The sequence below is a fragment of the Brachyistius frenatus genome, unplaced genomic scaffold, assembly GCF_029030835.1.
Source record: "Brachyistius frenatus isolate BFR_SWC_R1_liver_20210118 unplaced genomic scaffold, ASM2903083v1 Contig_93, whole genome shotgun sequence".
NCBI lineage: Eukaryota > Metazoa > Chordata > Actinopteri > Embiotocidae > Brachyistius > Brachyistius frenatus.
The window spans coordinates 717605-732941 of record NW_027210692.1 but is presented as its reverse complement, the minus strand read 5'-3'; the positions used below and the strand labels follow the sequence as shown (position 1 = coordinate 732941).

Here is a 15337-nt window from a genome sequence, read left to right as displayed (position 1 = left end):
AGTTTTGTATTGCTTCCTTTTTAAATCAATAAGAGTAATGTTTCTGTTTGTGCATAGAGGAGAGTAAGACCACTGTTTTACTTGCTTCACAAGTATATCATTAACTGTGTGAGTAAGTAAGTGAGCGAGAGAGAAAGATAAAAGATGTAATGATAAGGGTAAAAAGAAGTATATTCAGCCCTAATTGTATCTGGAAGTAATTTATTATTCCCAATTTTGTATATTATTGTCCGTAATGTGCCAACATGAAACATCTCATAAGATCCTTAAACCAGTTTCAAAAATAGATTCTTTGTCTCAGTTTGATTGTCAAAATTATTAGTTTTGTATTGCTTCCTTATTAAATCAATAAGAGTAATGTTTCTGTTTGTGCATAGAGGAGAGTAAGACCACTGTTTCACTTATGTGTAAAAGGTCTATACGTGCGGTAGGTGTGCATGTTTATCCATGTGCATGCATGTGTTTGTCGATTAGTGAGTGGACACAGCGCTATCAGGCATTCAGCCTTCAGTGATCATTACCAAACTCTGGGCTGACACTCTGGACCCATCATGGAGACGGGAAAGGTAAGATAATTCTTAACGGACACATTCTGTGCTCTTATTTTTTTTTTAAATGGTTATTGTGCATATATTCTACCTCCTCATCCTAGGTCATGTAAGCAGTATTTGCAAACAGGTATGTTTTTTACATACAACGCTGAGACGTGAAGCTTTAGAGAGTTGGATTTACCACTCGGATCAGAAGAAACCGCCGCCTTTTATCAGCAGTTTATGTGTTTCCGTTGTTAGTTTTGCCTGGGAGATTATCATGAATTAAATTCTGATTTGTGCTTCAACAAAATATCAGGTCAGACATAGAACTTGCAAAACATTTTATTTACTAGGCATTCTTATGTAAAAGTGTTACTTCTGAATGTAAGAATTCTTATAATTTTCTGAAATAGAACACAAAGCATAAACATCAGTAATTCTCATAAACTCCTATTTTTTGCATTTCTGCATGCACTTTTTTTTGGTACTATCTGAGATGTTCATACTCTCATGTCCTTGTGTTTCTATGCATGATAACATTTGTGTGTGTTCATGCATTTTGGTGTGTGTCCTCCCTTTCACTCCTGTAGCAGCTAACCGGTACACTGGCTGTGGCTGTGTTCACAGCAGCTCTTGGGTCCCTGCAGTATGGGTACAGTCTTGGCGTCATCAATGCACCCCAGAAGGTTGGCTTTACTTTCACGTAGACTTTTCACTCTCACCGAGCCATCAAATTTCTTGAGGTGGCAATTCAATTTATTTTTTTATTTTTTTATATAATTCCAAGGTAATGGTCTTCTGAGGCCAAAAGATGCATTTCTGCTAAACAGACCCTTGTTTTTAGGTTGTATTGCATGAACTTTCAGAAATATTACCTTACTTTGAGGTTTTTCCATTTCCTGCTGTCCTTATTGTTCCTGTAAGTCTACCTCAAGAATTGACGTTCAAGTTCCTCATCGTTTATTTAAACTGGTGCTGGAGGGTTGTCAGCGTACAACACCTGCGTTTTAGAGACACTGATTTTGAGACTTTGCCAGGCCGACATGTCAGACTTTTCTGTCGTTTCTCAGTGATAAGTGGTGGCAAGGATTGCTTGGTCAGTGGCAAAGTCTAAATATCAAAGCTGCTCAACTGTATTTTTGCTGCACTGCATAAGGCAAGGGGTCATAGGGTAAAGAGGGTCTGTCCCTCCTCCGATGAACACCAACTCTGCCAATTGTTTACGGACAACAGTTTCACAAAATCAGCGTCACTGTGTTTAAGTGTCATCTTTTTCTGCCCCTGCTATGTTCTGGTTTTATTGGAAAAAGTTATTTTGAATTGAATTTCAATTAATTGGCATGATACATTTTTTGTAAAATGGAATGAATGAGTTTTAACTAAATAGATCCATATATGTTTGTATGTGTGTGCTTTTGTTTTGTCTCTGTGTGTGCAGCCATCATTGTACCTCTTGATGACATGCCTGTGTGCCTGTATTGTAGGTCATTGAAAAGCATTATGGAAGGTCGTTGGGCCTGTGGTCAGAGAGGGATGCTGTTCTGTCAGAAAACAGCACAAAGGAGATTCTTGAGGCAGGACAATACCCTGCTGTGGTCATATATTGGTCGTTGTCGGTGGCAATCTTCTCCATCGGTGGCATGCTGTCCTCCTTTCTGGTCGGATTTGTGGGTGACCTGAGAGGGAGGTGAGAAAAGAAGAATAAAATAATCATCACTCAAATGGAAGAATGAAAGTGGGGGTGGAAAAAGGAAGACTTAATAAAGTATGGAGAGATCAAAGAGATGGAGGCAAATGTTAGTGGGTCAAAAGATAAAAGTGAAGTCAAAGCATGATTAAAAAATGCATTGGTTCAAATGTTCTTATGTATCATACCTCTGTCTTTGTGTCTCACCGTGCCACCTTTGTCTCTCCTTCTGTTTTGCAGGGTAAAGGGAATGTTAATGATCAATGTTCTGGCTGTAGCTGCTGGACTGCTGATGGGTCTCTGCAGGATGTGGAAGCCCCACATCATGGTCATCGCAGGCCGCGCTGTTATGGGCTTTTACTGTGGTACATTCAAGCACATCGTACAACCTTCAACTGATACTTGAATAATTTTGTTGGAAATCCCAATTATTACCGATATAGAAGAGGCGAGTTGTCTTCATGATCCTGACGAATATCACACTTATTATTACAACAGGGGATCCTAAATTGCACTTGGACAGAAGAAAGAAAACACTACCTTCCCATATTGCCATATATCCAACAGTAAATGTTGGTTTAAGTCGGTAAACTCAAGATGTGTGTTTCAGGGTTGACATCTGGACTTGTGCCTATGTACATTGGAGAGATTGCACCCAAGTCTTACAGAGGGGCTCTGGGAACATTACACCAACTGGCTGTTGTCATTGGCATCCTAATCAGCCAGGTGAGTTACACTCGCACAACATACACAGCATCCTCTTTCTTGCTTTACAGCACGCAAAGTATTTCATCTAAAGTGTATGTGTGTGGTTGTAGGTATTAGGCTTGGACTTTGTCCTTGGTAACGATGAAATGTGGCCCCTGTTGCTCGGTCTGTCTGGAGCTCCGGCAGTGTTACAATCCTTTCTGATGCCTCTGTGCCCCGAGAGCCCACGGTACCTTTACATCGTACTGGGCAAAGAGGAAGAGGCACGGAAAAGTAAGAATTACACAAAGAAGCTCACTATTCTATCCTTTTAGTGTTTTCTTTCTCGAGCACTGGAACCCTCAGTCAATATTTTGAAAAAATTCTTAGCTTAGCTTAGCGCACAGATTGGAAACAGAGGGAAAAGCTATCTTGGCTGTGTTCAAAGGTAACACAATCTATTTATGCTCTCTGCTGCTCACTAATGAAGATACTATATTTTGTCAAAACTGAAACTTTAAAATATCAGTTTGCATTAACAAACAAACAAGACATATGAAGTTTTAGAAGTGCTGACAGGTGTCTGTAGCAGGAAATAAGCACGTTCCCCAAAATATTAAACTATTCTTTAATATAAACTTTGCTACTATACTTTTTACTTAAGAAAATGTTTTACTTGTGATGGAGCATAATTACTTCATGGTACTGCTACTTTTATTTTAGTAGTATAAAAAAATGTAACCCTTGAAAATAAGTCATTTCTACAGACTTTTACTCCTGTCTGACATCTGTGTTTTGTTGCAGGTCTGTATCGTCTAAGGGGGCCATACAATCCAGCTGCTGATCTGGAAGAGATGAGGAGAGAGAAAGAGGAGGCAGGCAAGGAGGCCAGGGTCACTATCCTTTCTTTGGTAGGTCTCATTACAGGACAATCAGTTGAGAGACAGTATGTTTTCATACCGGTTCACTGTGTATGAATTTTACTTTAGCAGTTTAAGCCACAGCTTGAAAAGGGTTTCAAAATAAAATAGTACCAGTAGCTTATGTTTAAAACAGCCTGAGCCACCACATATATAATTACAACTATTCACTTGTCACGTTAGGGAAAGCAAAGGTGTATTAATGAGAGCTGCATTCCACTTAAGGGAGGTCCTGCTTTTGTGCATGTTGATTCATTTTCATGGCTTATTGGGACACTTAATGAAAACACCCTGTACCTGTTACAAGCCAAAATGTCTGCAATGAAAAAAACCTCTATTGTTAGGCTGAAAGTACAGCACACACCTCCTCAAGGTGCACAGACACCTTCCGATCTTCTAAATTAATCATCAACTAGAGTACACTGATAATCTTAAATTCTAAAGATTATTAGATAAATGAGGGGGGGGGGGGAACCTTCCTGACACAGTGTATTGTTAAAATAGACACATGAAACCAAAAGATTTCTGCCATATCAGAACATGTTGAATTATTTATTTTGTGCATAACAGCAAAGTAACAAACGTGAAAATGTTTGGAACTGATCGAGTTACACTGTAGTTGTAGGGGGCAGAGAACAAAACACGCACTCAACATTTTGTCATAAGATAAACAAAAATGTAGCTGTGTATATTTTAGATGTGTGAAAACTACTATTTCACAGTGTTTTACTCTGTTCTGTATTCTCCCCCAGATTTGCTCCTCTGTGTACAGACAGCAGCTGGTCATCGCCCTCATGATGCACCTCTCCCAACAGTTTTCTGGCATCAATGCAGTAGGTGGCAAAATCACTTTCAATTGTCTTGAATTACAGTGAGTTTGATGTCCTAACAACAGGAAAATTATGGTTCAGCTGTCGTTGCATACCGTGTGTCTGCATCAGCAGTAACTCGGCCAAAAATGGTAAATGTTTCAGTTCTTCATTTTAAAAAGATATAGTTGAGAATTTTGTTTTATGTGCATGAAAGTATATATTATAGCTGTGTTGCTCTGTTGTACCTTACTTACCTGCCACACTACAACTTGATTCTGCATTTATGTGAAATCTATACTTGTTTTGTCTTCCAGATCTTTTATTACTCCACAGATATCTTCTCTCGATCTGGTGTCAGTCAGCCAGTCTACGCCACTATAGGAGTCGGGGCCATCAACACAGTCTTCACTCTGGTGTCTGTGAGTAGCAGCACAGATGCAAAAACACAAACGCACACAGATAATGGACACCAAACCAGGAACATGCACCAGCAATGTGTTGTTTCATCTATACACATAAACACACAGATAAACAGTGAACTGTTTGTTCCAGGTTGCACTGGTGGACAAGGCTGGCAGACGCACTCTGACTCTGGTTGGTCTGGGAGGGATGTGTCTCTGTGCTATTGGCATGACAGTGGGCCTCAGATTCCAGGTTTGCAGTAGTGTTGTGCGTCTTCAATGTGTATGAATATCAAAGAGTGGTCGTGAGTGAAACGTGTTTTAAACTCAGGCAGCTTCTGTTGATTTTTTTTTTTTTTTAATAACCAGAGAACCAGCCTGAGTAGAAACTTGACTGATGTCCTAATTCCTCCAGAATGATTTCTCGTGGATGAGCTACGTCAGCATGTCGGCTATCTTCCTCTTTGTGAGTTTCTTCGAGATCGGTCCCGGTCCCATTCCATGGTTCATAGTGGCTGAACTCTTCAGCCAGGGACCTCGGCCTGCAGCCATTGCTCTCGCTGGCTGCTGTAACTGGACAAGCAACTTCATCATCGGCATGATGTTTCCATACATACAGGTAGGGACAAAGGGCACACGTATGTAATGTAAACTTGTGAAACTCATGCACTCGTGCACGCTGTCACCCCTGACTTGTTTTTCTCTTCATGTGTGTCCCGTCAGGAATGGATGGACTGTTATGTGTTCATCCTGTTTGCCGTGCTGCTTCTCGGCTTCACCGTGTTTACTTATCTTCGGGTCCCTGAGACCAAAGGCAAAACCTTTGAGGAGATTGCGGCTGTCTTCCACAAGGGACGTCGGGTCCCCAAAGACGGCACTGAATTGCAGCAGCTCAAAACATCCACAGATGCTTAAAATGACATCTATTTGCCTGTGTGATCTCTATGTGAGGTATGCGAGAGTGTGTGTGTCAGTATTTCAAAAGGTGTGTATGTACATTTGTGTGTGTAACATTACAATAATTACTTGACCAAAAAAGGGGTTTTACCACAAGAAAAGATAACATTATATTCATAATGTAAATATGAGAAATACACAAAAAGAACACTGATGTGACCCTCAATGTCACGCTTCCATTTTGTATGGAGAGATGTTTACATTTGTTCAAATCTAAACTTTTATCGAAGTATTGATTTACCAGTCAAAAAATAAACTATGATCACTGTTTGCTCATTAACAAATCAAATACTATTTGTGTGTGAAAGGGGGTGTTGCCCCTACAGAGAACTCTGCAGTTTCTCTCAGGTCTACTGAGCATCCTTTATTGCGGTGCTTTGGATGCTTTAAGACTTCGGTTCACCTCCACGACTCTATATATCGATGCTTTCAGCCATAGTACAGATGTTTTCAATAAATAACCTGTAAACCCAATTTATACTTACTCAGCACCTAAAACTCTAAAAACCCTCGACTGTGGAGACAATAAAATACTACTTAGAGTATGTAATGCTGTATTGCTATTTGGTTGCCACATCCAGGTATTGTGTATCTAAGGAATTATTCCACCATTTTCTGTCCCCCTCAACTAAAACAAAATCTTTTTTGTTTGTTTGTTACTTCACTTTTCACGTTTGATCTTTACAGTGCACAATGACACACGTGTGTTTACATGCACCTACCTATGTATGTAGGTTTCTCCGCATTTGTTTTAAATCTGAGTTTAAGGCATACAGTATATGTCTGTCTGTGTAACCTGACAATCGTGGTCCAATATGCTGCTTACAGAAGTGTGATATGGAAACAAAATATTGATTTATAGATTATTTGTCAACGATGGATAATGAGTTAATGTGATTTTAAGTATTTGTAATTAAACTTTTTATGAATAAAACAATAACATAGCCACAAATTATTATTCAAAGCAGCGCATTTTTATACTTCATCTTCCATGTCCGGAAGGGATCTGTAAGAAAACAAAAACACGTTTTTATTGACCCAAATAAAACAGAATTCACTCATGGCCAGTGGCTATTGCAAGATCCATGCAAAGACCAGCCAGGCAGTGCAGAGAGCAGATGGGTGGAGATGAATGTTTAACTGATACCAGAGGAAATTTACACTGAGTAAATAGATCGGTCTGGAAGCAAAGACACAATCTCTCTTATACAGCCCCCAGCAACGCTTAGGGACTAATTCAAGACTAATTACAAGGCGTCTGTTGCAGCCCTTCCCTGTAAATACTGCACTTTTGCTCTGAGCCAAACAGTCACGGGTTAACACACAACCTGGAAACATGTTGTATCTTTAGTTATCTCCAACAGTAAAAAAAAAACCCAAAAAACTCTTAAAAACATTAGTCATTTGCATGACAATACTTAAGATTTTTCTGATCACAAACACTAAAGGGACAATATATAACTAAAATCTCAAGTGTTCTGAAGGACTATTTAGAAAAAGGACTTATTACTATGTCTTTGAAAAAAAGGCTTGTTTCTCTCCTTTCAAAGTAAAATCAGAGAATTACTTTAAAACCATGTGGCATGTTTAGGCTATTATCTTGCAGTATATCCCAGATTAATAAGGGGGCAAATTATGCATAATGAAGACATAATAATAATAATTTAAAAAAAAATATTTGTCTCTATAAATAAATTGGGTTTCAGTAAATCAGCAAAAGTAAAGAATATATCGTATCAAAGGTATACAGATTGGTCCCTTAAATGTTTATTGGATGGAGTATAATTGATTTAGCCTATTGACATTTAAGGGGCATATCGGCTCACATTTTGACGCTGGTCAAAGTGGGGGCTAATTTGCCTATTTGAATTCAATATTGAAATATACAGCACAAAACAACGCATTTTTTTTTTTTTTACGTAAAGTTTCAGTTTGTGAGGTTAAAAAAAAAAGAAAAAAAAAAGAACGCGGTGTTGCAGAAAATTGAAATACTCGATTACAACAACTGCAAAGTTACACTTCAAGTACAACATGATCCACTTGATGAATGCATTCGGTTACCTTCCCGCCAACTCAAATGTTTACTTTCCCAATTTTTTTTTTTTTTCCTAATGCAAAAGTAAAGCGCGTGAAAAAAAAAAAAAAAAAAAATCGCACCTAAGTAGGGCGCCGCAGTACTCGAATAAATATACTTATTTACATCCCACCGCCGTGCACGATGGCGCACGGTGACGCCGCGACCCTTTTCAGGCATCTCCGGCACCGTCCCGCTTTACGTCCCGTCACTAACCTCCCCCCTCCTTCTCCACTACGTCACTGAAACGCGTACCTGCCCTCCCTAAACCCCTCCTGCAGTACAAAAGCTCCACGCATGCGGAGTGACTCTCCCTTTTTTTTTTGGTGCGAGCGAGACACACAAGGTAAGCTAAAACGCACCCGACTTCAACAACAACAAAACAAAACAAAAAAAGCGACCCGTTTTCGCCGTTTGAATCTCGCATTTGAAAGCGTCGCCACGGGTCCGGGGGCGGCGGGGCGACGTCCTTCCTTTTCACCCCCTTAAAACGCGTAAACACCGGGGTGATGGGGTGATGGGGGGGAGGGGGGAGAGATGTTAGCCGTCTCGCTCGTTAATCAATAACTTCGGAAGCGGCGCGATTGAAAGAAGTTAGCACCGCGGGGCTCGGCTAAGCGTTAGCGCCCGCCCGGGCGACCGTCGAAGCCGGGAGTCGGGGAGGGAGGGAGGGGAGGGCGGCGCGGCGCGTCGGCTAGCTCGCCGAGCTAACGGTGACAGAAAAATCCACGAGGAGGGGAACCCGAAAGGCTAGCTCGACTGTTTGTTTGTTTTTTGTGTGTGTTTTTTTTTTTTTTTTTTTTTTTTTTTTTAAAAGCTCTTCTGGCCCCCGAGTGCCACGTAACGTGGGTAGTTAATGGAGCTCGTTAGCCTCCTAACTCCTAAAACCCTTAAAGCTGCGTTGGGGTGGGGAGGGGGGGGGCACGGCGGCGCTAACGCCGGCCTTTTTTTTTTTTTGGTTTAGTTTACTTTCTAAGGCCGATGAACTATTAAAAGGCGGTTAAGCGTGCGTAAACGCGTCGGGTATCCCCCCCCACACTTTCTCCACCACCACCCCTCCCCAAAAAAAAAAAAAAAAAAAAAAAAAAAACCCGGTGTGGAGACGTTTTTTTTTTTTTTTTTTTTTTGAGATGGCAGGAACTTGGTACACGAAGCGCACTCGACGCGTTAGCATGTGGCGTTAGCCGTTAGCTCGTAGGGTTAAGTACCCCGGCCGAATTGGGTGTCCCGCTTCGGCCTTAAGTGTTTGTATACAAGTTTGTTTGTGGGGGGGGAGGGAGAGAGAGAATGTGGAAATTATGGGGGGGGGGGAATGTGAACAATAAAAGCATTTAATTCCTGTATGAGATCGAGATCAAATACCATTGTAAACGTCGACCAAAAGAGGGGGGCCCCGCCAAGCACAAAATGGATTAACTTTTTAGTTAATAGCTTCCCCCCCCCCTTTTTTTTTTTTTTTTTTTTTTTTTGGGATTGGTTTTTAAACCACTCGCAGCCACGACCACTGTCTGGTTTGCAGGTCCGAGCACAGTGCCATTATACATCAGACAGCTGCTGGGGAAGTCTTAACATGGTCTCGTTTTTATAATTCTTTACCTGTGGTCTTTTTGAGGCCACAAATCTGCTCCCCAGTTACCTCGCAATGACCGCCACGTTATTCCTCCTTTTTTTCTTTTTTTTTTATAAATGTACTTAACATCATGCAGGTCGTAATGCGGTAATCCTAATGTTTGCTCTTGTATGCGTGTCACAGAGCAACCTGCAACCCATCATGGCAGATGATGATTTCTCCACTGCGGACGCCGGGGCCTCCACCACATTCCCCATGCAATGCTCCGCATTGAGGAAGAATGGCCATGTCATGCTGAAGGGACGTCCCTGTAAGATCGTTGACATGTCTACCTCAAAGACTGGCAAGCATGGGCACGCCAAGGTAAAACCAGCATGGGGCATCCTTTTGGAACGCAGATCTTAGGGCACTTTTGTGGTTTAGCCTTATGTTTCCTTGTTTTACTAGTAGTCCTCCCCCCCCCCCAATGTTTACTTGGCCCAAGGCCAAGTCTAATCAGTTAAGGTATTTTCCCAGGTTCACCTTACTGGACTGGACATCTTTACTCAGAAGAAGTATGAAGATGTCTGCCCATCTACCCATAACATGGATGTTCCAAATGTCACAAGGAAAGACTACCAGGTGAGATGCCCCCTTTGATCACATACAATATGTAGAACGAATTTGCAGTAAATACTGCCTATCGTGTCAAATAAAACAATTTGGCAGGGGAGGCAAACGCCTGCTTTCGTGCTGAGTGTTTGGAAATGTGTTTAAACCCCCATTTGCAATCACTACAGACAATGTTTTGGATTTGCTATAACCTAAGCTCCATGAAACCGTGAGAGAAAATCTATGCTTTGTTGATTGCTAAAGGGGTGTAGGAACGGAGCTGTCTCTTTGGCAGCTGTGAAATGACACACAGGCTTTAAACTTGCTGAACAGGTTTTAAATTGGCTAACAAGCAGGCTCCTCTTCCCTGACGAGAGGCCTCTTTTGGAACAATAATTCTCAAAATGCAAGGAAACAGTTGTTGCTATATTTGTTGGAAGTGGTGAAGAATTTGTAGTCATGTTTGTTAAATAAAATTTCTGCTCTTACTATATTCTATCTGGCAAAATATTCTCATATCTTACAGTATGCCTTGGTCTACTTCAGAAAAAAACATACCACAGTTATGTTACACTGGCTCCAAGGACAAATGTCAATTTCTTTGGTGAAGGCATTCATCTTCATTGGGCCTTTCATACAGTCTGACACACGTACTGTAATTAAGGCAAAGGTGCCGTTTAAAAAAAAATGTCATTTTTCAAAAAGGTTTCTTGTAGCTTTGTTGCAGTGATCTTGTATGCAGCTGGTCTTGAGAACTGATACTTTTTCTAATCGGTCCCTACAGGATTTCACTGAGTTTTTGTGGGGGATTTTTTTTTCAAAAACGTAATTTGTAAAACTTGAACTGTAGTTTGAGTGTAAAATAGCAGGAATCGGAAAACCCTTAAGAAAGGTTTTCCGATTCCTGATTCACTGACCTGATAAAGGAATACACGTGTAATAACTTCCTGTGACAATCCTGCACATCACAGAAATACAAGTTTTCATATTTTTGTAATTTATTTATGGAATTTGGAGAACCACGGGGCTAAAAGTAAAGTATAAAAATATATCATAAAAGTGACGTAGCGTTGCAGGACAGACTGTCTTGACTAATACAGAATACGACGAAAAGACTTGATGTATCCCCAAATACTTTCAGCACAGCTTCTGCTGATGACATTTTTTTTTTTGCGGGAATTAAGTGCTGCAAGTTCAGGTGCCGCAACAGCCGTGAAAGATGCTTTGCACCTGAGCCTGATGAGCAGGAACAAGTTATAGATGACCAAAATGCCGGCATGCGATCGTTGTCGCAGAGCGTTTAAAACAAAATGACAAATATTCAAATTCATTTAGGCAACCTCAGAGACGAAGATAACCAAAGATAACTTGATTAATAGCTTTAATTTACCGAATCTCGTCAAAATGTAACCGTCGTTTCTAAATTTGGTCGCTGGGTCTGTTGTAGCAGTGCGCGACACTCGATGTTCAAAAGCGTGCATTATTTTTCATTTTGGCTATTGTAGCGATATAGCATTAACAATAGCTGGATGCAGCTCATGCCATTAGTAGGCTCCTGTCATTCCTGTTCAGTTTTTCAGAATATATGTTGTGTGCGCCTCAGGTTTTTTTTTTTTTTTTTTTTTTTTTTATGTTGAAATGTCATACATTTATTTGACTGTTTAGGTTTATTTAATTTTGTATTAAATTGTGGAAATTTAATGCTAATGGCCATCAACTGCTTCTGGTGTTGTGGCATCCATAAAACTGATACTTCACCAACCTTTTGTTGCAGCTGTAAATTCTGTGATTTGTTTCGCTGCCAGTCCGTTTTCATTATATACATTGCTAATAGGATTTTTCCAGTTGCCTGGGTTGGCGTGCTCTGCCAAACTGTGATGACATGCGTTTCCATTGCAGCTTCCCAGTAGGGGATAACCGTGCCAAACGGCTGTGGTCCTGCTCGGTAGTAAGGCCGAACATGGCCAACCCGTGCCAGTCGTCACCCCTTGTCTTCAGCACCTGAACTGTACGAAAGAGTAGACACAAATCCGTTCATAACGTTTCTCTGTTTTTAGCTTGGGGGGTGGGGGGGGTTCTGTCTCTTTTTGCACATTAAAATATCAGCTTTGTTTTGCTGTTTAATGCTCATTTTCAGCTGGGTAGGAGGAATGTTAATTCACTTATAATGTAACTTGAACCGCTTATGCTTCACACTAAAAGCTTTCTACTGGCACACCAGTGGGCCGCTTTTGTTTTTTAAAAGAAAGGTAATGTTTATCACTGACTATTTTATTGTTCTGTAAGACACAGTGGAAAAATCATTCAAAGTCAGCCCGCACGGCTCAATTAATCACAGTGTGACTAACCTGGAAAAACCCTACAAGAGACTTTATGCCACTTTATAGCAAATAATTTTTTTCCAGGCCGAGTTTAACTCAAAGGGTGATGGAGATTTTTTTTTTTTTTTTTTTTTTTACTCTGCTGTGTGCTTTGGAATGGCATTCCACCTATATTGAAATTGGCTAGCGCCGGTTCTCCTTTTGCTCGACCTCCACGCTGGCAACAGCCATGGCCGGAGCCGTTATGTTTTTGTGTTGTCCGTCCGTCCCATTCTCTTGAACATAATATCTCAGAATCGCCTTGAGGGAATTTCTTTAAACTTGGCGCAAACGTTCCCTCGGACTCAAATATACTAATACGATTTTGGTTGTTAAATTTGACCATGACATTAAACAAATTTGTGGCCACAACTTGTGAATTGATATGTTAATTATGACTCAATATCACCCGATAGGATAAAATGGAGATATTTTAAATGGTTAACTTTTCTGTCACATCGTACTTTGCTGTCTATTATTTAGCAGCATAACTGAGGAACCGACGTGGAGATTGTGACCATTTCATATTTGGTCAGATTCTGAATAATTGACCCAGATGTTGGGAGTCCACCTAAGTGGTGAAGCATGTGAACAATTTAGCTTTTGAAGCCTCACCAAAGATACTGGCCTTTAACCATCTCCACCACTTTCTGCACCATCAGCTGAAATACACAAACTGCTCTTAGTCAGCTTCAACTGTACCTCACGTCTGACAAGCATCGTCTTCAATCAATCAAGTTATCCCCCCCTTCGCCATGACAACGGAATTTTGAAACTAATACTGATATTATTACTAACAATATTACAACAATTGATAACATTGCCTTTAAGAGTATGGGTGATATACTGTTGCTCCCCCGTGTGCATTGTTTTTAAAATCACTCATTGTCCCTTTTGACACTGAACCACAAGCCAGTTCCATCACTACTAGTACATTGGTCTAAGAACCCAAAAACACAACTATATTAATACCCATATTATGACTTTACATTTACACATCTACATGCACACTTACACTTGATAATTGACTTGTATGCAAATGCCTTACAAGCTAAGACTTCATGTACAATGCAACATTTTATTTTCTCTACACTTAATCTGCAGGACTAATGGTGAGCTTTCTACTGCATATGGCCAGGTGTCCAGATGGGCCTCCTCTAGCAGGGAACTCTGAAGATGAACAGGCCGGGACAGGGGCGCTTGGGTGGGGGCATTTTATCCTATGCCATGGAACTTTCTTTTCACTCGAGGCCTTCTCCAACTATAAAATTAAAACTGGCATGGCATGTTGTAAATGTATTGGCAATATATTTGAAGCACTGCAGCCTGAGTTTTTTTTTTTTTTTTTTTTTCCTTCCTCTATTCTCTGATTAGAGCATTTGGACTGAGTGAAGAAGCCAGTCTTTCAACAGTGCATGTGTTAAGAAATATACAAATACCCTGCAGTTGAGCTGTGGAAATGACTTATTTAGACACGTTTAGGGTAAGTTTTAGTCCGACTTTTGAATTTTGGCCACAAGGGGTGCATGAGTAGGAAATTACAGCAATACTTATCTCGTTCAAGTTCTGGTCATTAACCTGTGCTCATGTAAAAAAAACCCTGCTGGAACCTCAGTTAAAACATATACATCAAGAAAACTGGTTTCTGTAGCAGAAATTTCTCAGTTCCCTTACATCGGTAAGGCAATTGTTTACATGATGTTTATGACGTCAGGTTACTGCTAAAAAAAAAAAAAAAAAAAATGATAATCAGATTTCCTAAATACGTGTAAACACAGATTGTAATATTGACATTGGAAGGTATTATGTTCAGCTTTCAAGTTGTCCTTTGTACAACAGCAGCCGGTCTGTAATTTTTGTTTGGACCAGAGTCCACCTAAAGTATTTTTTACTTCTGTCAAGACACCAAAGCAGTCCACTGGGTGTTGTATTTTGTATTAAGTTCAACATGAATTTTGTTCCTCATCATTCCGTTCTTGTTCAGTGTGATGTTTTCCCTTAATTGTACCATGTAAGGAACTTTGGAATTACAACAGTCACTTCAAACTTTTTTTTTTTTTTTTCCCTTTTCTTTTCTTTCTCACTTGTAGTACATAATTACAACAGCAGCACTGTGGATTGCAATATCAGATATAGAAGCCATATGACTAATGGTGCATTCCATATTAAAAAAAAAAATAAAAAAAATTGACCACTTCAAGCAGGGGAAAAACATTGGGTTAGAAAATTAAACGCTCTAAAAGCAGCAGTGTAGTATTGCATCGACATTGCGCTATGCGGGCTATTGGGCAGACGACGGTCTTTGGCAAATGGGGGCACATGCAAGACAACTCAAAAGCCCCCGCTTGTCCTCATAAGCGTATAAATTCTTTTGACGTCTTCAGACTGCACCACCTCAACCTGATCTCTTTATCACACTTGCGGAGTAATAAGCCCAACGAATGTGTACAAGACGTGTCGTATGCAAATGGCAGGAGATGCTCTTTTGAGGGAAGTGAAGGAAGCGGTACAGACAGAACACTGCAGTATTGTACTCTGCCCCATGTTTATTTGATTTTTTTTTTTTTTTTTCTGGTTGCCCACATGCCACTGCGCCTGTGAAAACCAATTTTTTTTTACCCGTATTATTCTGCCTCCTTATGCATACATTTCCACAAGTATCCAAATCCTAACATCTATTCTAGTATTGCAGTTTAATAATGATAATAATATGAGGTCTCTATGCTAAACTATTCTTCCGCCATC

At 40.3% G+C, this 15337-nt stretch overlaps 1 protein-coding gene across 1 annotated transcript; it reads left to right on the top strand.

The window, feature by feature from the left end:
- The first annotated feature begins 507 nt into the window (after positions 1-507).
- Positions 508-7047, top strand: slc2a2 (solute carrier family 2 member 2). Its single transcript, XM_069710614.1, has 12 exons — positions 508-566; positions 1124-1219; positions 2018-2220; positions 2461-2585; positions 2831-2946; positions 3039-3201; positions 3712-3818; positions 4580-4660; positions 4954-5058; positions 5192-5293; positions 5456-5659; positions 5764-7047. The coding sequence occupies exons 1-12, from the start codon at positions 552-554 to the stop codon at positions 5953-5955; spliced, it is 1509 nt and encodes a 502-aa protein (XP_069566715.1). The 5' UTR covers positions 508-551; the 3' UTR covers positions 5956-7047.
- The last annotated feature ends 8290 nt before the right edge of the window (positions 7048-15337 follow it).